We start from the raw sequence: 24,083 nt of genomic DNA on the forward strand, positions 1-24,083 counted from the left end.
AGGCGAGCATGGATTACTGAGCAAAACTCTGTCTCAAAAAAAAAAAAAAACCCCAATTAAGAATAAATAAGGTTGGGGTTGGGGATTTAGCTCAGTGGTAGAGCGCTTGCCTAGGAAGCGCAAGGCCCTGGGTTCGGTCCCCAGCTCCGAAAAAAAAGAACCAAAAAAAAAAAAAAAAAAGAATAAATAAGATTTTAACAAAGACCCTTTCCTCCAGCTGGGCTATAGGATGTCTACAGGGGCCTGTAGGGACGATGAGATATGACGTACTGGGACCTCACGATCTCACCATGGTGCAGACAATCTGGTAGCTTTAAAAGGTCTTTGCCCTAAGGCAGGTGGTAGCACACACCTTTGATTCCAGCACTCGGGAAGCAGAAGCAGGCAGATATCTGTTGCGTTCAAGACCAGCCTGGTCTACAGAGAGAGTTCCAGGACAGCCAGGGTTACACAGAGAAATCCTGTCTCCCAAAACCAAAAGAAAGGAAGGAAGGAAGGAAGGAAGGAAGGAAGGAAGACAGACAGACAGACAGACAGAGAATTAAAGGTTTTAGCCTTGTTATACTCAGGAGAAAAATTATAAGTTGTGGGTGAAAAAAATCAAATTACTGTTATGTGCTTGGCTTTAATAGGTTGAAAAAAAAATGGTGGCTGGAATGAAAACTTGGTTAAAATTAGTTCTCACTCCCTAACTTCTCTTACTTCAGGGAGAAACCCTCAGACCTTGGCTAAGAACGTTCCTGTATCCACCCCATCAGTCAGGCAGCCATGCACACCTTAAAGGCAGAGCTGACCCATCAGGCTTGAAAGCAAGAGGCAGAGAATAGGATGTCAGAGTATGTCTAGTAAGACTGGAGACATAAAAGGGTAACGAAAGTCAATTTAAACAGCCTCAGAAGAAAGAAACCTGAGATCTCACAGAAGGAAAAAAACAAAGGCAAAACACCCACAGCATCCATAGATGGGCACATAAAGGAAACAGAGCAGTGATCAAATGCATGGAGGTGAGTCCTCGCTGAGGTGGGTATCTGACCCACAAGGACTGTGTGTGGGTCACCATATTCCCAAAGCAGTTCTACATGAAGGTGCATCTTCTTCCCCAAAACTTAAGTGAGACAAGAACCCAACCCAACCTCAACGATCCAACAGTCCATGGCCATATCTCTTTAGCTGTCTCTCTTCCCCGAGGCTCCACTCTGGCAGGATGCTCCCATTTTACCGCCAGGCTCGATTGAGGAGTTTCACCTGTGCCAGCCTCTTCGTGATCATGGTGGCAAAAACCAGGCCAAAAAGGACACTGCTGATGAGCACATAGTCATAGTCATCTTTCAGGACATCGAACTGCTTGGATGGGTAAACTCGAGTTTGGTAAATATCCAGACCATAGGCCACAACCTGGAAGACAGCTAGAATGAGAACTGGGGATAGACAGCCAGTGAGCCACAGCACCTCAGGCTCCGTCAGGAATGAGGTAGCATCCTCAAGGCACAAGACCACCACTGCAGATGCCACACGGGACCACTCACCAAACATGTGGACTCCAGGCCTGAGGGCGCTGTATAGATGCCTCGCATTCGAGAGACTGTCTGGTTATAGTTGATGAATCGCTCTGCGTGGACCTGGACATCTGGGGAATACGGGATCAGGTTCTCTTCTCTGCAAAACACAGGTAGGGACAGGGACTCTAAAAGCTGCTGTAAAGGGACCTCTTTCTTGGCTGCCCTTCCTTAGATCCAGGTCCCAGGACACACAGTAAACCTGAATCTCGTCTGAGGCCTACTTCAGTCGGACTCTTACAAATACAGCAGCTGAGCCAACCGTGAAGGGCTGTAAGGAAGGCTGGTTGGAGACTAAGGTTAAGCAGCAGACTCCTAAGTTGTTCAAATGTGGTAAGAACACATAATACAAGCCAGGCAGGAGCATCTACCCATAATTCCCAGCACTTTGGAAGCTGAGACGGAGGACTGTCTCAAGTTCAAAGTTCCAGGCCAGCTTGGGCTATAGTGATTTCCAGGCCAGCCTGTGCTAGGGTGAGATCCTGTCTCAAAAACCAAACAAAAGGGGTTGGGGATTTAGCTCAGTGGTAGAGCGCTTGCCTAGGGAAGCGCAAGGCCCTGTCGGGTCCCCAGCTCGGGGAAAAAAAAAAAAAAAACCATCACACAGATGGTCACCGTTGCACACCAGAAGAAAGTCAGGCCATTTTCAAACCAACACCCTGAACCACTGGCAACTCCTGCTCTTCACACAGGTGCCTCAGTCTGCTTCATCCTCAGAGAGGGTTCAGGGTTCTTCTAGCCCCACCCTGTTTCTTGCTTCAAGCCATTCTCTAGCCCTCCCACTGCCTGCCCTTCTGGGTTTCCCAAGGGAAAAGACTTTACAGTACAGGGAAGAAGACAGGCAGAGATTCAGCAGCTCTAGGCTTCCCTTCCTCACCTGCTTGTCTCCTACGTCTTCACCCTTCACTACGCCAGGCATGACTTCTGGGCTATGGGGCTGTTTCCTCTGCCTGGAACTTTCTCAGGTACCCATACAAGAACCTACACCAACCAACTACCTTCAGATCACCTTCCCAAGGAACTTCCCAGGGCCTGACCTCAAATTCTTCCACACACAACCCTGGCCCCCTCACAGCTTTCTGGACTCTTTTTCCTCCTTAGCATTTACCAGTAACATCATTCACTTAGCTTGTTACTTAATGTCCTTTTTCCACCCAAGCATCAGCTCCCAGAGGCAGGGCCACTAGCACAGCAGACTGAGCACTAGCACTGTGCATGGATTCAGTCCTGACAATCAGAGCCTTGTGCCCACAACCGCCTCACCTGCTTTGTTCTGTTGGGATCTCTGGGCGCCGGGGATCCAGCAAGGCTTTGGGGAGGGAAAGGATTGCTCCAGAAGGCAGCCCAACTGCACGGGGAAAGATGAAGGTTCACATTTACTGAATCCTGGATGAGGCCAGTTAAAGAGGCTTACAATAAAGATTTAAAGTTAAGAAAGAAATAGGTCACCAAGGTCCTGTTAAATAATCAAAAACAAACAAAACGAAACTCCTGAAAACAGTAAAGCACTAATACACACAGGCATGGGTGACGGTGCCTGACATGAAGACATGGGGTTCTTCACAGTTTAGTGAGCCTGAGGCCACGTAGCTGCTGGATAACGCAGGAGGAATGCAGAGGAGCAAGCATTGGACAACAGCAGTTTCGTAATGGTGGCCAAAGGTCCCACAAGGTCCAGAGCTAGCTCTCCTGCTTGACAGTAAGGAACACTAAGTACCTGTAGAAGATCAGAGCCAAGAGTCTTGGGTAAACCTGAGCAGGGCCAGGAGACTGTTAGTCTCCCACCGAGTCTTAACCCAGACTATACTGAGTGAGCTCTCTAGATTCCACACAAGTCTGCACAGGCTATGTTAAGAAAGACGTGGGGCGGGGGCTGGAGGGATGGCTCAGTGGTTAAGAGCACTGACTGCTCTTCCACAGGTCCTGAGTTCAACTCCTCAGCAACCACATGGTGGCTCACAACCATCTGTAATGGAATCTGATTCCCTCTTCTGGTGTGTCTGAAGAGAGACTAAAATAAATAAATCTTAAAAAAAAAAAGAAAGAAAGAAAGAAAGAAAGAAAAGAAATGGTGAGTGGCTGGAGGAGCACTGGGGACAGCACTCAGTGGAGGAGCACTAGAGGGGTTGGAGGAGCACTGGGGACAGCACTCAGTGGAGAGCACTAGAGGGGTTGGAGGAGCACTGGGACAGCACCAGTGGTTAGGAGCACTAGAGGGGTTGGAGGAGCACTGGGGGCACCAGTGGTTAGAGCACTAGAGGGGAGGAGCACTGGGGACAGCACTCAGTGGTTAGAGCACTAGAGGGGTTGGAGGAGCACTGGGGACAGCACTCAGTGGTTAGAGCACTAGAGGGGTTGGAGGAGCACTGGGGACAGCACTCAGTGGTTAGAGCACTAGAGGGGTTGGAGGGAGGACAGCACTCAGTGGTTAGAGCACTAGAGGGGTTGGAGGAACACTGGGGACAGCACTCAGTGGTTAGAGCACTAGAGGGGTTGGAGGAGCACTGGGGACAGCACTCAGTGGTTAGAGCACTAGAGGGGTTGGAGGAGCACTGGGGGACTCAGTAGAGCACTAGAGGGGTTGGAGGAACACTCAGTGGTTAGAGCACTAGAGGGGTTGGAGGAACACTGGGGACAGCACTCAGTGGTTAGAGCACTAGAGGGGTTGGAGGAGCACTGGGGACAGCACTCAGTGGTTAGAGCACTAGAGGGGTTGGAGGAGCACTGGGGACAGCACTCAGTGGTTAGAGCACTAGAGGGGTTGGAGGAGCACTGGGGACAGCACTCAGCGGGTAGCGCACTAGAGGGGTTGGAGGAGCACTGGGGACAGCACTCAGTGGTTAGAGCACTAGAGGGGTTGGAGGAGCACTGGGGACAGCACTCAGTGGTTAGAGCACTAGAGGGGTTGGAGGAGCACTGGGGACAGCACTCAGTGGTTAGAGCACTAGAGGGGTTGGAGGAGCACTGGGGACAGCACTCAGTGGTTAGAGCACTAGAGGGGTTGGAGGAGCACTGGGGACAGCACTCAGTGGTTAGAGCACTAGAGGGGTTGGAGGAGCACTGGGACAGCACTCAGTGGTTAGAGCACTAGTGTCCTTCTGGGACCAGAGCTCGATTCTCAACTCCACAAGGCAGCCCACAACTCTTGTAACTACCTGTGACTTCCGTCCGGTGAATCTAATACCCTCTTCTGGCTTTCCTGAGCACCAGGCATAGATGTGGTACACAGTGGTGCAAAACACCCATACACATAAAATAAATTTTGAGGAAATTAAAACATGTCATCAGGATCAGGCATAGTGGTGCACACTTTTAGTCCTAGCACTTGGGAGGCAGAGAGGATCACTGGGGTTTGACGACAGCCTGGCCACATAGTGAATTCCAGGCAGTCAGGGCTATGTAGAGAGACCCTATCTCAAAAACTAACAAACCAGAAATCAGGATGCTGGGCATTCAAGAGGTGGAGGCAGGAAGATTCAGAGTTTGAGGCTACCTTGGGCAATGTGAGATCCTGTCTCAAATAACAACAAAGACATGAAGAGTCAGGTACAGAAAGACAAGTTCCCCCCTCTCTCTCTGTCTCTCTGTCTCTCTCTCTCTCTCTCTCTCTCTCTAGCTCTCTCTCTCTCTCTTTCTCTCTCTCTCTCTCTCTAGCTCTCTCTCTGTCTCTCGTGCGTGTGTGGTGTGAGTGTGTGTGTGGTGAGTGTGTGTGGTGTGTGAATGTGTGTATGTGTGTGTGGTGTGTTGTTGTTGTAAAATTCCTACAGTGTGTTATGTGTGAATCGTGTGTGTGATGTGTGTATGTGTGTGTGGTGGATGTATATGTGGTATGTGTGTGGCATGTGTGTGTGTGGTGTGTGTGTAGTGCATGAGTGTGGTGTGTGTGTGTTGTCATAAAAGTAGAAAGAGGACCATGAAAGAAAAGAAGAGATGGCGGGTGGATGAGAGAGCCTGGGAAGTCCATGCTACACGGAGGCAGAAGAGGGACTCTGTAGCGGGAAGGAAGTGACCAGCAGAGGAGAAGAGCACAAAGAACAAAGAATAATGACACAGCTCTATGACAATGTCTAAGGGAAGCCCAGTATTTTGAATACTAACCTAAAAAATGTATGTAGCTAAAACAAATGACACTGGGGACAGGTTTCTCAATTGGGGATGGGAGAAAGCACCAAAGGCAGGCAGTGGTTCATGACATCCAGGACTAAGCAAAGGCAGGCAGAGCTGAAGGAAGCAAGCAGAAGTGGGGCATCCTCCCAGCAGCCTCGGGACAGCTGAAGCCCCTCCTCCCAACACTCACTGAGCAAGTGCCGGCTGGTGATGCCCCGCTCGGTGATGGTAGCCTCCATGGCACTGATGGAGGAAGGGAAGATGTAGGACTGCTGGAGGACCTGGGGCAGCTGGGGTCGGTCTAGGGAGCTGAAGGCAGTGGCATTGTACTGCTCGGTGCCCTCGTAGAGCTCCAGGGCCGTCAGCTCATTGCGCCGAGCCTTAGAGTTCCAGTACTGGTACTGTGAGCAGAAGGGGAGGCAATTGGGGTTTCGTGTCAGACACCTGGAAAGGGAACACCATTCCCAGCAGCTGCAGGCCAGGGAGGAAAAGACCCAGCTGCTCTCTGCTCTTCTTCCTTGTTGCAATTTTACTACCTCCTATTACTAACGGCTTTGTCCAGGTCGTCCACTGTGTCCACGGCACAGGAACTGCTATTGTTCTCTGGTAACAGCAGCCAACTTCTGGGTGCTGATGAGGTGCACTGTACCCAGTTAACCCCGAGGAGACCACTACTCTCCTTACTTCACAGTGCAACCAAAGAGCTCACAAGATCGGTTCAAGGACCCACAGTCAATGGGAAGAGTGGAACAGCCCAGTCAGCCCTGATCCCCAGGCCCCATCCTGTCTGACCCTGTGCTGCCTACTGGGGGCTGGAGTCCTCAGAAAGCACAATTTAGCTGCTGTTTCTGGAAAGGACGTAAGACTCAGGGACCTCCTGAGCTGCTGTGTCCCTGCCAGTGAGTCCTTACCACCACCCAGTTCTCCGAATGCACAAGGTGGACAGGGCCCCTGGCCTTCTTCTGCACGGAGGAGTGGATAATGCGGCCAGTGACACTGTCAATGAGGAAGATGCCAATAAAGGTGCGCTCGTGGTGGACATCCGTGCTCTCCGTCACCACAGCCAGCAAGTTGGGGTTCAGACTCTGGGGAGAGAAACCACAGTGACAAACTTTAGGAACCACCATGGTAACATGTCATGCTTGGTTCTCCTGTGAGCCCTGAGGCCTGGGGCCACTATGGAGCTCCGCAGCCTGGCAGGGGACGTAGCACTGCTGAGCAAAACAGCTCCCTACATGGTTTCCAAGGGCTGGGGCCACAAGGAATGCCTAACGTATCCCTTAGTCCTCTCAGAAACCCTATGATGCAGCCATTTTACCTTCCACTGTACAGGCGCTGAGGACCAAACGCAGGTGCAAGCGCCCTTGAGCCATCTGCTGAGCCGTCTGCTCGCCACCACTCTTGAGTGTCACTACATAGTCTAAACCGCCCTTGAGTTTCAATCCTCCTGCCTCAGCCTCCTGAGTGAGAGTTAAGTGTGCCACTCTCCTATATGAGCTATAGTTTGAAGCCCACAAAATGTCACAAAACCTATGTGAAATTTCTGATGGACTAACTAACCTTAAACCCCAGAAGACTGTAGTCCTACCTGTACTATTAATAAAACAAGCATCTAATGAGGAGTTCCATAGAGCACGCACTGAGAGAAGATGGCGGCTCCTGCCATGCCCAGATCCCGAGGTAGGGGTCGGGGGAGATGTACAGGCTGGGCACATAGCTTGATGGCAGAGTACTGTTCCTAGGTGACAGAAGCCCTGGATACATACACAGCACCTCCACACATAGGCCACGGTACACATACAAAATAAATCATGTAATAATACAGCATAATGATATAATAACATATAATACTTATCAATAGTAATATAAGTAGGGCACGATAGTCTATGACTTAAATACCAACACCCAGGAGTCAGAGGCAAGGTGCTCTTCCAGGCCAGCCATGGCTACATAATGAGACTCTGACTTGTTAAAAAAAAAAAAAAATCTAGAAACAATACATATTAATATATAAAACCAGTGCCAACCAACCAGAGCTCCCAGGGACTAAACCACTACCCGAAGACTACACATGGACTGACCCAGGGCTCCAACTGCATATGTAGCAGAGAATAGCCTTGTTGGGGCACCAGTGGAAGGGGAAGCCCTTGGTCCTGCCAAGGTTGAACCCCCAATGCAAGGGAATGTTGGGGGGAGGTAAGGGGGAGTTCATGGGGAGAAACACCCTTATGGGGGAGGGGGAGGGGATAGGGGGCTTGTGGACAGGAAACTGGGAAAGGGAATAACATTTGAAGTGTAAATAAAGAAATATTTCCAATAAAAATTAAAAATAAATAAACTAATTAATTAAAAAACCCCGGCCTTTCCGTGCCAGGAGGCACAGCGTACCTTGTAGAGCACGCTTCGATCCCCCATCACCCGGCCCTGGGAGTGCACGTGCTCACTGCTGCGCTTCCCCTTCACCTGGACAACCCGCTGCACTTCTGGGGGGATGGTCAGCTCCCAACTCAGTTCTGTAGTGAGATCCTAGGGAGGAGCAAGAGTGCTTGTGATACCGAGCTAGACCAGGGCCCGTCAGAGGCACGCTCCAGCTGGCCCAGCCTGCGGTGTGATAGCGGAGGCCTAAATGCGGGAGGGACCAGGAACAGACTCAGCTCAGGCGGCATGGTTACAGGTAAGGCAGTGAAATGCTTTCCGAGTTTGATTCCCAGACCCAGGTAAAGGAAGTCTGCTGGTGGCCGCACTTAGGATCCCAGGACTGGGAAGGTGAAGTCAAGGATCCCTGAGGCTCACTCACCAGCCAGCCCAGCGTACTTTGTGAGCTCCAGCCCAGTGAGAGACCCCACAAAGAACAACACTGAGAAATGACAGCCAAAGCTGTCCTCTGGCCTCTATACAAACGTGTATATGTGCACTTACACCCTCACAAACATGTATACACACACAAAAACAAGGCTATGAAGAAGTCTGAAAGGCTCGGTTTAATAAAGATTTACCTGATCTACATACATGCCACACCAGCTAGGCAGGACTACACAGTGAGATCATGACTCGAAGAAAAAGAAAGATACCAGCCCTGGCAAGATGGCTTAGCTGGCAAAGGTGCTTGCTGCCAAGCCTGACCACCAGAGTTCAGCCTCCCCCACATTCACAGAGAATAAATGAATGTAACTTCATTAATTGAGGAAATAAGGAAGATGCTAAAGCAGGGAGCTGGGAATACGGCCCTGCCGACTGTCCCAGAGCTCAGGAAGCTGAGACAAGAGGATCACAAACATGCATGCCTAGTGCCCTTAGAGGTCAGGAGAGGGCACTGGGTCCTTGGGACAGCAGTTCAGGCTGTTGTGAGCCACCACATGGGTGCTGGGAAATGAATCCAGGTCCTCTACAGGAACGACTAGTGCTCTCAACCTTGGAACTACATTGCTGGCTTTGACTGTTGTGTGTATAGTGTATGTAAGGGCACATGTGTGTAAGCACCAGTGGATGCAGGAAGAGAACATTGAGTTCCCGGGAGCTAGAGTTACAGGCAAAATCTGACATGGTGTTAGGAGCCACCACTGAGCCATCTCTCCAGTCCTTATTAATAAATTTTTACTAAAAATATTAGAAGACTGGGGAGATGGCTCAGTGGTGAGGAGCACTGGCTGCTGTCGCAGCGGACCTGGGTTTGTTCCCCACGTAACAATTCGGCCACCTGTGAATCCAGGCCCAGGTGACCCAACATACTTTTCTGGCCTTCCACGGTGCACAAACATATATGCAGGCAAAACCACACACATGCAAATAAAAATAAAAGGAATAGTAAAGAATCAGAGCTATGTGAACCCGCTGCCATTGTGAAGGGTATAACGTTCCCCTAACAGGCAGAGCTCTGTGAGGTCATGGCCAGCCTGGACTACCTCCTGAGTTCCAGGAAAGCCAGGGTTATGTAGAGACCCCATCTCAAAGAAATAAAAAGGTCTCATGAGCAACACATATACATCCATTCACCCCGACCCCAGCCGTCCCTGCCAACTGTGTACTGTCTATTGGTAATGCTGTAAGCATGGCTGCAGGGACACATGCATCCACGTAGCTCATGGAATGATTTCCTACTCGGAGAACTGAGCTATATTTACCCGCATTCCCATTTAATGTCTTTTCTGCCTCGAACCCTAGTCACCTATTTATTATCTTGAGGCAGGGTCTCACTATGGAGTTCAGGCTGGTCTTGAACTCATGGCAATCCTCTTGTCTCAGCTTCCTGAGCTCTGGAATTGTGGATTGAGCTATATTCCCAGCTCCCTGCTTTAGCATCTCTCTTATCTATCTATCTATCTATCTATCTATCTATCTATCTATCTATCTATCTATCCATCCCTCCATCCATCCATCCATCCATTTATCTACATGTATATCCATGTAAAGGTCAGAGAATGAATCTATCTATCTATCTATCTATCTATCTATCTATCTATCTATCTATCTATCTATCTATCTATCTCTATATATATATATATGTATACATGTCAGAGAACACCCTGTGGGCAGTAGTATCATCTATCTATCTATCTATCTATCTATCTATCTATCTATCTATCTATCTATCTATCTATCTATCTATCTATCTCTCTATATATGTATACATGTCAAAGAACACCCTGTGGGCAGTAGTTTCCTCCTTCCAACATGGGTCTAAAGGACAGAGCTCAGATTGTCAAGCTTTGGAGTGAGAGCCTTCATCTGCCGTGCCTCCTTGTTACCTTCATTGTCTTACTTTACACACCTGAAAACAGGGCTGGGATATAGTATTTTCTAGACCACAGGTTAGCAAGCAGTCAAGCTGAACCACAAAGTCTGAGCTGGGTCTAAGCTGTTAATGTCTGTTCTCGATTTGTCTGTCAAAACATACTAAAGGACAGAAGAGGAGGGCTCTCTGGTGACCAAATACCACACAAAGTTCCCTCTAGACAGCCCTGCTACCAAGGACAAGGCCAGCCCTTTGTAAACTTCAAAGCCAGCGTGCATGAATACTGGAGAGGGCTGAACGCCTTCAGAGCCAACTGATCCATTTCTGGGAAGAGGAGTCCAAAGCAGATGGTCTGCTGCACGGTCGACAGCGTCACTTTTGTATGCTCAATCCAGGCCTCATACCTGCCTCCCTCCTCAGACAAGACGGCACACCCTTCCTGGGCTACAAGATCTGTACCCCCACCTCTGAAGCACTGAGCATCACGTCCACACAGCAGCTGCCCACCCAGCATCAACAAATGGGTGCACCTGAATTGGGCATCAGGGCCATTCTTTAACCAGACATCAGGAAAACCCCAGAGCTGCTCCTTCCCTACCTTGCGAAGCCGATACCCACTGAGCCGCCCCTGCTCGGCATCCACCAAGTAGAAGAAGATGGAGGGGGCAAGTTCATGTAGCTGTCGCAAGACATTCCGAGTAGCTGGGAAAGCTGTGACCTTGAAAACACAGGAGAGTAAATAAAATACAAGTCAGAAACCTTGAAGCCCATTTCTCAAGAGCCATTAGTGCTTGCCCACTACAGAAAGCTTTAAGCATAAAGCAGTAAATCATAAAACAAGTCACTGGGTCTGTTTAAGGCTTAAATGTGTCTCTGTTAAGAACCTCAGTGCTGGGGGCTGGAGAATTAGCTCAGTGGTTAAAATCATGTACTGTTCTTCCAGAGGACACGAGTTCAATTCCTAGTACCTACATTGGGAGACTTGTAACCACCTATAACTCCAGCTCTAGGGGATCTGATGCTTCTAGTCTCTGCAGTTACGTGCACTTGAAGTGCACATAAAAACACATAATTCAGGTAATAAAACCATGGCCAGGTGTGGTGGTGAACGCCTGCGTTTGACACCCCATCCCACAGCCAGCTCCACACAGAAAACTCCATTCCTCACAGCACAAAGTACCTTGTATTCATCATCCACCAACAGCAACACCTTGGCATAGTCTTGATCCATGACCGGGAGAAGCAAGGACTGCAGGATGGGGCGCTTCAGCACTGGGGGAGCTACCTGACTCCACTTGCCAAAAATGGGGTTGAAGACAAACAGAGAGCTCATTCCGGTTTCCTGCAATGGGAGGAAAACAGTTAGATTCCGACACAGAAGGAGCACACACCCTACAGGTGAGCCAGGATGCTCAGGAACTAAGCCATGAGGAACTCCCTGATTTCTGCCATCATCATGAAGGTAAAACCTTGGCGGAAGATGACAGGTCCCTAGGCTGATGTGAAAAGGAAAAAGGCTGGACTGCTTCCAGCTCCAAGTCGCGGTAAGAACTGAGCATGCCAAGGAGCAAATCAAAGTCAAATGCCAGGCCAGGGGTAGCGGTGCATGCCTTTAACTCTAGCATCTTCATCTCTCTGCAAGCTTGAAGCCACTCGGGCTACATAGCTAGTTTCGGGCTAGCCAGGGCTACATAGTGAGACCATGGGTCCCCAAACCAAGTCAAGCACAACTCAACCATCTAATGATTGCAGAGGGCAAAAGAGTTATCTACCAAACCCTACCTCACAAACCAGGTCCATGAAAATCCATTCAAACTCTGGAGGCAGAAATCATAATAGCTTTGGGAGTCTATGAAAGCCTGCTTTCTCTCAGAAAGGAATCAGACACTCGGCTACCGGGGACAGCCTAACTGCTAAGGAAAAGTGCCGGTGAGGGTGGATCTGGTTCCTAGCCAGTTCCACATTGTAGCTGGATGGTTCCTCCACCCAGGCCAGAAACTGGCAAAAACAAGACTTCCATCCCAAGAGCTTCCCACAGAATGCCCAAGACATGGGAGAGACTTCGGCTGTGACATATGCAGACAGCAGCACACGGTGGCTTCAGTCCGTGTGGCTGGCCTCACCTTGTCCTTCACCAGCAGCGTGCACTGGGGCGGGTGGGGGAAATGGGCAGTAGTCCTCTGGACCATCAGCTTAAAGGAGGAGTCCGGCTTAACATTGGGCAGATACTGTTTCCACAGAATAGTGCCAGAGCTGCTCTCGATGCCAAAGAGCTGCAAGAAAAACAAATACTGACCCGTGACAGGAAAAACTGAAGAGCCAATTCTATCCTTGTGAACTGGAACAGAGCAAGCCTAAGCCTGCGCCTGCGCCTGCGCCTGCGCCTGCGCCCGCGCCCGCACCCACACCAAAGCTCTGCTCCCTCAGGTTCCCGTGCTCACCTTGCCTGAGGCTGTTACCATCACCATCATTTTCTGCAGGTTGAACTCATCTCTAGCCAAGGTGTCGATGTTGATCTCATTCTTAATCTGGCTTCGGGGCTTCCGAGCATCGTAGAACATTTTCCAGAGGTGGGAAGTCCAGGCCTGGAGCAGGATGAGCTGGGAAGACAGGCGTTTCAGGAACATCCCCAGCAAGCCATCTGGTGTCGGGAGGAAGGAGGGCGCTCCATCAGACTAGGAGTCCAGCAAGGTGTGTGCTTTCCCAGGAGGGACCTCTCCCTCTCCTGAAGAACCTTCCAGTCAGTCACACTCCAGGCATTCTATTTAAGATGCCAGCAATCCCACACTCTGGTACAGCCATGCAGAATCTTCCAAAGCCTACTTACCTCGCTCTTAGGACTTCCCCTACCTAGAATCTTGTAATAGGAGAATAAGAGGTAAGAACCAGCCATGCAGGATGCAGCCATGCCGGGACAACCAAGGGAAAGCACAGAAGTGTGGGCCTCGGGTGCAGCAGGAGCAGGTGCATGCATGAATGGTCTCCCGTTATTTCATTCTACTTTGCTAACCTGTTCCCAGCATCCCTTTCTGCAATCTATTCCTAAGGCCATCATTCTCCCTTGCTCCTGACTCCATTGGTGAGGCATCTCCCTGAAAGTATCCTGCCTTAGAGACGTGACAGGTGCAGGATACCATGGTAAGGAGGAAGGTCTCGGCATAAATTAAATCCCAGCTCTAGTGTCTTCTGCTGAGCAACCCTGAGAAATGTGCTTGACCTCTGTGCCTTTGGCCCCTCCTTTATGAGAAGGCAGGTATCCCAGAGGCCTGTTGTAAGGAACAGATCGTATGACAGACATATGGACTGTCACACTAACGTCAGTGTGTGGGAAGTACTCACTAAGGGAATAATCTTTGCTCATCTCTTTTCCTCCAACCACAACTCAAAGAGCAGCAAGTCACAAGCAGAACAGTCCGCACATACACACTGTGTGTTTCACTGATGCAAGTCAGAAAAACTAACCAAATGCTAGCCATGTGGGCAAACAAAACATAACAGGCAGCAAGAGCAAGATTTACCTTGAATCGCTGGGTCCAGCAGCAGAAATAGATGGTAAAGTTAAGTTAATTCTCAGCTTAAGAAAATACACAACACCTAGCAGTGTACCTGACCTAGACGATGCCCTCAACAGCTGCCTCCTGGACAGCTGGATGAATGGATGGGGGGTGCGGGGGACAGGACTGCACTGGAGAGGAATGAATCAGGTTCATCAGATGACCACTGATGGAGCCATTGCTGGCTCAGAGAGCACAGGGCTATCTCCAGTCACGTCTCTTTAGGTACATGTGCCTGTGGCACTGGAGACAATGGGTGAAGGTGTGTGAAACGGAGCCTGACAACATCAAGTAGGCAATGACATCTACTATTATACTAAGCAAAGACGTTTTTGCCTCAGGACCTTTCACTAGAGGGACTCAGCAAAAGTGTGGCTGCCTAAGCCATGGGGCTGCTGATGCACCGGAAACTGGCCACAGGACTCCTTCAGAACACTTGACTGAGCCCAGAAGCCAGGGACACAGTGAGGGCCATAAACCCAGCCAGCCCTCCCTGGAGCAGCCTCCCTTGGTTCATACCTGCCTTCTTGCCAAATTCTCCTTCCAGCTCAGCCTGTGCCCCAGTCAGGGGGAGATCCACCATCTCCAGGCACACGACTTCTGCCAGGGACTCCTCTCGGCTCCACAACACCACCTTCCCGGCTACAAGGAATCGGTTTGGAAGAGCTCAGCCTGGCTCCCTAACCCTGAGGAGATGCTTAGGGGTGGCTCAGAGTTCAAGTCTTATGTAAAAGTTCTCATGAGATCAACAGTCAAGTGAGGAACTTCTCTATCTCAATTTACACCCCCAAGGAACTCAGCAAATTCACAGGGTACACTCTGCATGAGCCTTTCCCAAGCCTGACTACAACCTTCCACCCCCCTCTACCACACTGACTGGAATTTAGAGCAGGCAGAGACACACATGGCTGCATGAGGCACTTACCAAGCTGCTGCAGGAACAGCTGCAGATGGTCCTGTGTCTGCACCAAGGCCCGGTAGCCCACCGAGTCATCCTTCTTCAAGAACACCTGGACGTACAGCTATAAGCCAAACAGAAGAAGTCAAATGGCTCCAAGGTACTGGACCCCAAGATTCAATTGGAGGTTGGCTGAGGTCCAGGCCATGGCATGACTTGATGTCTAAACAATACAGCGTTTAGCTGGACATCAGCAAAAAAGCACACGTTCTTTAGAGCCAGCAATGAGCTGAGGCTCTCTCTGATGCGCCTATGAAGAACACCAAGTATTTGACTCCCTTTATGCCCCAGCTGGACCCAAGGTGAGCAGAAGGCCAGGCCGGGACTTCCCATTTTCGGGATGAAGAGGCCCCATCCCAGAAGCTGAGGGACACAATTCAATGTCCCCAGAAGAACGCTGAGTAAGATTACATCTAGGGAGTCAGTCTGGAGTCTGAACCCCAGCAACATGTCTTAGTAGCTCCATGGCTCAAAATGCCCTGGGCAACCAGCACATTCACAAACCAGGCCAGTAACAACCAACCCACGAGACTGCCAAGGTGTCCTATGGATTAACGCTGACCAAAAGCTAAGTGCAGGGCCTCACACACATCAACCGCTGGACAAAGCAGCAGCAGTGGGGCTGGGGAGTCAGAGCACGTATTGCTCTGGCAGAGGCCGGGGTTCAATTCCTATTACCACCTGGCAGCTCCCAGCCGTTTATAACTCCAGTTCCAGGGGATCAAATGTTCCATGTGCCCATGTGGTACACATAAGACATGCAATCCAAACACTCATACACATAAAATAATACATCTAAAATGACAATAGCAGCAGGAGCTCTAGAGGAACTTGGAACCTTGTTCAGAAAGCCCTAATCCAGGGCCACAGCTGTGGCCCAGCCCCAAGGATATGAAGCCCAGAGAACAGAGTGTGAAGGCCAAGGCTATCTTACCTGCTCAGGTCGAGTGCCCTTCTGCTCCAAGCTGAAGGAAATCGAAGTGTCTAGTAGCCGCCGACCTGTCTCTACTAAGTACAGGTTAATGGTGTAGGTCTGGTTGAAGCAAGCCAGAGAGTCCTAGAAGTACACACAGCACGGGCCAACAATAAGTCCCTTAAAGTGTATCAAAAGACAGTCAAACCCCCTAGAGAAGGAATAGGCCAGAAAAGAAACATGTGCAGTCAAGAGAGCAGAAACAAAGTTGCTGAGTAAATGAACAAGATCACAACTAGTGGGTTGGGAATTTAGCTCAGTGGTAGAGCTCTTGCCTAGCAAGCGCAAGGCCCTGGGTTCAGTCCCCAGCTCCGGAAAAAAAGAAAAAAAAGATCACAACTTGTGTGCATCTTACAAGGGAGCCAGAAGCCAGGCTGGGGGGCTACATCCTTTAATCAGAACACTTGGGAGCCAGAGGCCAACCTGGTCTACAGAGTGAGTTCCAGGGGAGCCAGAGGCCAACCTGGTCTACAGAGTGAGTTCCAGGGCAGCCAGGGCTGACAGAAAAACCCTGTCATAAAAAACCCAAAAAAAAAAAAAAAAGAAAGAAAGAAAGAAAATAAGAAGGCCAGGTGTGAACAAGTCTATGTGTGTTTGAGAAGGGGGCCAATGCTACCACCATGCTTATCTCAGAAGGGAGCCAGTGTGTACAGGGAACAGAGGGTTCCCAGATATGAAGAAAGAAAAGGAGAGCTTGGGGTATGAGGCCTCCTGCCAGGACCCCCATGCCACCCAGTGCACTACGGAACATTGCTGGACTCTACCAGCTAGAGACTCCAGAGGACTGGGGGAGCTGAGGCTCAGAGAAGGAAGTCAAGGAGAAGAGATCCCTGGAGTCTTCCCCCTCATCTTGCCATGAGAAGGGACAAGACAAGCCATTTAGCTGACAGTATGTGGACCCCACCTGAAGCTGAGAACTTGAGGGGACCTGGTAGCCTCAATTGATCTTGTTTTCTTGAGTGGCTCCTGCATTACCAGGTTTGCCATACCACCCAATGCCACACCCTACCTGTGCACCAGATGTCTCAGGGAAGCTCGCCACAGACCCATCTCCAGCACTGCCAGGTTTTTGCTAGAGAAAGGAGATGAGAGAACCCTCAGCCAAAGGTTACTTCCCAGAAACTTCTGTCTTCTCAGCACAGTCAGAAGGCAAATCTTATGGCCCTCCCTGCAAGCCTGTGAACCCGTAACAGACTCGGGGAGAGTAAGGTAGCCATTAGGATCCTGTTCCTACTGTAGAGATGAGAGGAGAACTCATCTGTCTGCAGCGTCCTACCCATGAACAGGTCGACATACCCTGACACCGACTGTCAGGGATCCCACTGCCACCCATGGTACTCACCACTTCAGTGCGACAGGTCATGACTGCAGCCACTGTCTTCTCCCCTGTGGTAGCAAAGCTGACAAGTGTGGCCTGCAAGGAAAGTGAGACAGCAGCCCCCAGACAGTGGGACTTAAGGCAAACGTGTCAAGGTTCAAAAGTTCTGCCTCCTACTAGCTTTGTCCTGGGAGACCCCTCTGGTCCTAGCATCTGCTCGGCCTGCAGTTACCTGGGGGAAGTTTTTGAGCAGAGTCACGGCGCCGTGGTGGTAGTGCAGCAGAGCATAGTGGCCCGGGGACAACTGCAGGAAGAACTGGGCCCGAGAAGGAGCCACTGGGCTGGGCTGCGTGGGCAGCACTTGGGGCTGGAATCCACTTCCAAATTCTAAGTCAGGAGACTAGGGAAACAAGAAGAAGGGTGAGAAGCTTACCCCTCCCACACCATCAAGACCATGGTTGTCTGCCCTGCTTTGCCAGGGAGCAGTTCTTAACTAGGGCAGATGGCTCCAGAAGCCCCTATTCAAGGTCCCCAAAAGAGACCATGGCTTGTAGCCTCTGACAACAGGTCAGCCAGAGCTAACCCTCTCCCCATGCCTGTCACAGCTCAGGAAAGCATGAGCAACCTCACAGGGAAACACTGCTTGTCCCTAAGCAATCCTGCCAGCCCTCCTCCACCCTACAGCAGGTGACATCTCAGACCAAAAGAGCAGCCTCTCACCTGCAGGGGGATCTGCCGCAGTTCCCACTCCGTCTCCAGGGCCAAAGTGTGGAGCGAATGTGAGCTGGGGTCTGGGCATACCAGGACAGCCTCGTCTACAACACCACAGGCTCCAGTAAGTTGCTGCAGCCAGGGGGTCCAAACCCTGACCTGAGGAGAGATTTCACAACACTCATGAAGATCACCATGGTCCCTCTCAGCAAATCAGCAGAATAACTGCTGGAATCCCGACAGCTCAAGCTCAAAATGCATGCCTGGCCGAGCATGGTGGCACACCTTTAATCCCAGCACTCGGAGGCAGAGGTCCAGGAATCTCTGTGAGTTTGAAGCCAGCCAGCCTGGCCTACACAGGGAGCCTGAGGGGTCACAGGGGTTCTTCCGGGCTGTACTCCCATCCTTTCATAGCTCCCTTAGAAACTCTTAAAGAGACAGTGCCTAGGTCTGAGTAGCTCTTCAGCCAGCCCAGAAGAGCACTGTGTGTTAACAAAGTGCCTTAATCGCACGCTGAGGACAAGCCAGCAGCCTGTAGCCAGCAGCAACAGACGGGCATCAGGAACACAAGCTGCTCTTGCAGCTGCCCTGCCAAGTTCCTTGGACCCCCGTGAAAAGGCGGCCTCCATCAACTCCTTACCACCCACAAGGAGCCAGGTGCCTTCTGTACCTGCTGAACAATCTCTCCATCCTCCACGTTAAACTTGACGATGTTCACATGGCTGAAGGGAACGATGCCAAGGGCCCACACCACCCCGGAGCCGTAGGAATACACCATCTGGTAGAGGATGCTGTCACTAAGGGAGGGAAGAGAGGACAGGACCACCAGCTGAGCCCTTAGACCTGAGCTTTCCCAGGGGCTTTCAAAACCAAGCTGCCATTTCCGAGTGAGATGTCACTAACTGAAAAGCCCCAAGTGGAGTTGTTCGGCTCACACAGCCTTTGCTTTTGGATTCTTTGCTGTTACTGTCTGCAGTGTGAGGGATCAAACCCAGGGCCTCACAAATGCTAGGCAGGAGCCCCACTACCCAGCCCCGCCCCACTACCTGGCCCTGCCCCCTGTCCAGCCCTGCCTCTAGTCTTGCTTTTGTCTTTAATTTGAATTTCTCATCAACATGCTCAAATTGCTATCACATATATAAACCAGACTGCCAGCTTTTCCTAAGTGACAGATGTGACATGCCTACTTGTATGTGGGGCGCCACACCAGATGGCTGAGTAAGGCTGTGGAAGTAGGCCCGCTCCATCAGGTAAGCCAGACTCATGGATGTTTTACTTAGTTCTCTAGAATACTGACTTTTGGGTATTTGGGGTTTTTATTTTCTGGCTTTTAGTTTGTTTTTCTTTCTTGAAAAACAAACAAACAGGGCTGGAGAGAAGGCTTAGCAGTTAAGAGCACTGACTGCTCTTCCAGAGGTTCTGAGTTCAATTCCCAGCAACCACATGGTGGCTCACAACCATCTGTAATGGGATCTGATGCCCTCTTCTGGTGTGTCTGAAAACAGCTACAGTGTATACATATAAATAAAATAAATAAATCTTTAAAAAACAAACAAACAAAGCTCTCACTTTATAGCCCAAGATGGCCTTGAACTTGTTATCCTCACATCTTGGCTTCCCTCTAGAGTTAGGGTGTGTGTGTGTGTGTGTGTGTGTGTGTGTGTGTGTGTGTGTGTGTGTGTGTGTGTGTGTGTGTGTGTGTGTGTGTGTGTGTGTGTGTGTGTGTGTGTCTGTGTCTGTGTCTGTGTCTGTCTGTCTGTCTGTCTATGTATGTGTGATGCACACCACCATGCTCAACTAGGGATCTGACCCATTTTAAGTAAGGCTAAGAACCAAACAAAGGCCAAGCAACTATGGTTCTTTAATCCTAGCACTTGGGAGACAGAGGCAAGCAGATCTCTGTAAGTCGGAGGCCAGCCTGGTCTACAGAGTGAGTTCTAGTGATAGCCAGAGACACACAGAGAAACCCTGTCTCAGAAAACCTAAAAGGAAAAAAAAGAGCCAAATGCAGGGTGCAGGGCCCTGTGCGTGCCAGGCAGGATCTGCTGCCAAGCCCACCTCCAGCCTAACTTTAGCAATTTCACTTCTGAAAATCTTTGGGAAACGATTACAAGTGGCTGAAGCCAACGCCTGCCTGACCTCTACCCACCCTGCTCCTTCCTAGTTTTTATGCTTCTAACCCCCAAGACCACTGGAAACCACTTGGAGCCTCCCTCAGCCCCTCCCCGCAGTGGGAACCCTTACCGTGAGGACAGTATCAGACTACTGTTAAAAAGCTGCAGAAAGGCCCAGAGCGCTGTGCACTTGCGCAGGAGCAGCCCCCTCGTGTGGCAGCTCTAGTGCCCCAGTTTGAAATCTCTTCACCCTTCCAAGTACACTCCAAGTGTGTAGCCAAGCCTTTCCACTCGGACCCATGTGCACAAGCATACCACCCCCTCGCAGTGCCAAGGGAAGGGCACCTGGCCAAGCACCCTCAAGGAGACAGAGCATTAGAGGTCATCACTTGGGAGGAGAGAGCCTTACCTTTCTGGCAGATGCTCCACCCACTTCAGGTGCCCACTAGAGAGATGATTGAGAGTGAGGGTCGTCTTCTTCAGAACCGCAACGTACCTCACTGTCTCCTGGAGGCCCACCAGCCCGAGTGCCTGGAAACTGAGCACAGGTGCGGTGAGGATTGCAGCTGGAATGGCTGCCCCACTGCTGCCTCTGGTGCTGCTCGCTGACGTTTGCTAAGTCAGAAAACAAATATACCTGGATCCCAGTACCGGTTCGCCGAATCCTGGCTCTGCCAACCTGAGAATCTGCCTTGCAACCACTTAGGTGCACTGCTCTCCATCCCCCAAATCTCCTTCAGATCACATCTTCCTCTCCCAGTCAACCCTCTAGCATGCCCCCATCAGGCAAGGCTATCACTGAAAGCTTAGAACCATGGTCACGACTAGGCATGAGCCTGATGACAGAGTTGTCTCAGATTTAGAGTGTTCTCATCCCCTGTGGTCCACCAAATGCTAATCCACTGAACTGCTACCGTAAGATACCTAAGCAGAGGCCAGCGAGCCCACAATTAATCTCAGCAAAGGTGAGGCAGCAGGCCTCGCTGTTTTCTGACAGAGAACTAAAATATGGTGTTTCAAGTATGTTGGTACAGCTCTGCCATCCCAGACCTTGCAAGGTAGAAGCAGGAGTGTCAGAAGGTGAAGGCCAGGACTGTCAAGATGACTTGGCAGGTAAAGAAAGGCACTGGCTGAGCAAGGCTGACAACCCAAGTTCAATCCCCAGAACCGACAAAAAGGGTTGGGGGATGGCCAATCTTCCAGTGTACCTAAATTCAACACCCTTTTCTGGCCTCCAAAGATACTGGACTCATGGGGCTGGGGATTTAGCTCAGTGGTAGAGCGCTTACCTAGCAAGTGCTAAGGCCCTGGGTTCGATCCTCAGCTCCAAAAAGAAAGACACTGGACTCATGTGGACCATGGACATACAAGTGGCCAAAACACCCATATACATAAGAAAACAAAACTTTAAAGGATGGGCATCTATGTCTCTTCAGTGATCCCTGAGGGAATTTTAAAAAAAAGCCCAATGGCCCAGAGTTGTTACCTATCCAGGTCCCTTCACTCAGCCACCATGAAGCACCACTTCTTCCCTACCTGCCACTGTCCAGAGTTATCTCCCAGTTCAGGCCCCCGATGTTAGTCTCCCAAGAACGCATGATGCGCCCTCCATTGGATACAGTGATTGCATCTGGAAGACAGAAAGACCACTGCCATATTGGAAACTTCCTCAGTTGGCTCACAAGGGCTGTGCCATGACCCTGCCTCCAGCTCATGGATATACACGGACATTGTTAATCGGGTCCTTTGTTTCCTTCACTGTCAGACGCAGCTCTCCTCCCTTCCCCATCAGACCCATTCTAAGAACCAAGAAATGGGAGATGGGGCTGAGGCCACAATGGAGACCAGGAGGGCTCCGCTTACCTTGCCCATGGACCAGCATGGCATCCACAGCCCCTTCTGCTGTGCCCTTGTCAACATGGCGCCACACTGAGAGATAAGAAAGTCAGACATTGCTATGAGTGACTGTGACCCAACAAGACCAGGAAGGGACTGAGACCTTCATCTGCACAGCATTATCTAACTTTAACTAGGAGACGACAAGGAGTACCACTAACTGCTATAACCTAGACCCACTCACTGGACAGTAAGGGAGGAGGAGGAGGAGGAGGAAAAGGGGCTCAAGAGACAATGCTTTCCTCCAACTGGGGTCTCTGCCCCTCCAGCCCACTACTACCCCATCAAATACATGAAGGAGCAACAATAAGAGTAACAAAATCCACCCAGTTTCATAAGAAAACAGTCTATAAGTTCTCTTTTCACTAACAATCCCAGGGATAACTCAAGGGTAGTCATTTAAGCCTTTACTACAAAACAGGAGAGAATGTAGCTTTTGCAGTATTATCTTAAGGACCTTCACAGTTGAGGGAATGAATTACAAAGGCTAATACCACAGATATACATATTGAAAGATGACAAGACTAGGGAAGCCAGGGGTCACTCGGATTCGCCCAGTCAGCTTCCCTCCCTGAAGCCTCCAGTCTCCAGAGTTCACTCACAGATCTCTCCAGTCCGAGAATTCAATGCTGCAATCACATTCTTCTCTGTGGCCACAACCAACTTCTTAGATCCAGGGGAGAACTCCAAGGAGGCAAACTTGAGCTTCCCAACATACTGCTGTCTCCTGAGGACCAGTGCAGGGGAACATCAGGGCCCAAAGACAGTGGCTGGTTCACACCACCACATCTCCCTCATCACATGCAAGAAATGTGTGCTAAGGAAAAGCTCCGAGCATACAAGACTTCCGTGCAATGTACTCAGAAGCAAAAGAAGATAGGAGAGAATTGGAACCAAGTACATGACAGATAATAACAGTCTTACAGCTAAATGTAACACCTATGTCCTCAAGCAACACCCCCAAAGAGTCCATGGCCTAATTAATTTTTAGCTGTAACAAATAGACTTCCAGGGGCATAAGTGCCAGCACACTGCTGCAATGAGAAAATAGTGCTCTGTGAGGCACACCGAGCAAGCCTGGCATTTAGACTGCATCTCTCATTTACACCACTGTGTTGTTTAGTTTGTTTTAAAGGAGCTTTTGGGTTGTTTTTTAAAGATTTATTTATTTTATGTATGTGAGTACACTGTTGATGTCTTCAGACACACCAGAAAAGGGCATCCAATCCCATTACAGATGGTTGTGGGCCACCAGAGTCCAGAAAGACTAATGACTGTTGGGACCAGAACCCAAAATGAACACCTTTTTAAAACAAAATAAAACAACAAAAAAACCCCAAAAACTATTGTTAGTTGTCTGTCAATTCCCCCAGGAGCATACAACCGACGTGGGTAAATACTTATTCAATATGAAATAAGCACGGTCTGAAGGGAGGGGTGAGTGAACGAATGTCAGGCCGATAAATTTGGAGAGGGAGAGGCCACACTGCGCCCGGAGAGTCCCTCAGAGAAAAAGGCTCACTTTAGAACTTGTAAGACAGGAGGTCTAAGTGACACCAGCTAGTTCTAGGAGGATGAAAGTTCACTTGTGGGCCAGTGACCTCGAACCCAGGAGATCACAAACCTGACAGCCACGAAATCGGACGTGACAGGAAAGGAGGGAACTAGTGACCTCTGACCAAAGCCCTTAAAGAGTGCCTAGATGGCAGGGCTCCCTTCACTACGGTGCAGTCTGCACAGTCATAAACAAGGAGGCTTAAAAGAGTTCCTTCCGTGCTTAACATAATGCTCTTGAGTTGACGTCGGCAAACTCTTCATATCTGAAGAAGGGACGCTCTCGTTTTCATTCTGCGCAGGGTGCAACATTCATTCATTCACCTCTCCCTTAAAGCACACCTGCCCCATCCCCTGTAAGTTATATGCTCGGTCCAGCTCCATAGCAATTCTCCTTCAGGTTAGCAGGAGGGAGACAGATGCTGAGAAAGCAAACACCAACTTCCAGGAGAAGCGTCACCCGTACGCACCAGTCAAACTTGCCCACTTGGTCTTCGTAGACTGCGGCCGCAGGGACAAGTAGCACAGCACAGAGGCAGAACCAGGACTCCACAGCCGCCGCCATGATTGAAGCCCAAGCACCGCCCGCCGCCAGCCCGGCATGCACCAG

General features: G+C 50.2%; 1 protein-coding gene across 2 annotated transcripts; it reads right to left on the minus strand.

The window, feature by feature from the left end:
- Nucleotides 1-536: 536 nt before the first annotated feature.
- Nucleotides 537-24,079, minus strand: Emc1 (ER membrane protein complex subunit 1). Of its 2 annotated transcripts, XM_032895403.1 has the most exons (24): nt 23,944-24,079; nt 22,522-22,646; nt 21,887-21,952; nt 21,560-21,653; nt 20,433-20,561; nt 18,580-18,706; nt 17,919-18,068; nt 17,431-17,598; nt 17,223-17,294; nt 16,890-16,952; nt 15,842-15,964; nt 14,875-14,971; nt 14,469-14,591; nt 13,914-13,922; nt 12,837-13,036; nt 12,519-12,668; nt 11,576-11,737; nt 10,994-11,113; nt 8,052-8,189; nt 6,575-6,748; nt 5,854-6,064; nt 2,820-2,904; nt 1,527-1,656; nt 537-1,395 (listed from the first exon to the last, which is right to left on the minus strand). In XM_032895403.1, the coding sequence occupies exons 1-24, from the start codon at nt 24,036-24,038 to the stop codon at nt 1,216-1,218; spliced, it is 2,991 nt and encodes a 996-aa protein (XP_032751294.1). In that variant the 5' UTR covers nt 24,039-24,079; the 3' UTR covers nt 537-1,215. The 2 variants fall into 2 exon arrangements, with proteins under 2 accessions (XP_032751294.1, XP_032751302.1); XM_032895411.1 differs by lacking the exon at nt 13,914-13,922.
- Between the last annotated feature and the right edge of the window lie 4 nt (nt 24,080-24,083).

This window comes from Rattus rattus, chromosome 1 (genome assembly GCF_011064425.1).
Source record: "Rattus rattus isolate New Zealand chromosome 1, Rrattus_CSIRO_v1, whole genome shotgun sequence".
Classification (NCBI taxonomy): Eukaryota; Metazoa; Chordata; class Mammalia; order Rodentia; family Muridae; genus Rattus; species Rattus rattus.

Excerpts from the sequence above, each read along its gene's own strand:
- Emc1 (XM_032895403.1), bottom strand. The coding sequence starts at position 24,038 with ATGGCGGCGGCTGTGGAGTCCTGGTTCTGCCTCTGTGCTGTGCTACTT. Across the intron at positions 20,562-21,559 it reads ATAACTCTGGACAGTGGCAG|TTTCCAGGCACTCGGGCTGG; the intron begins GTAGGGAAGAAG and ends ACCTGTGCTCAG. Across the intron at positions 17,295-17,430 it reads TGCTCAAAAACTTCCCCCAG|GCCACACTTGTCAGCTTTGC; the intron begins GTAACTGCAGGC and ends CTTTCCTTGCAG.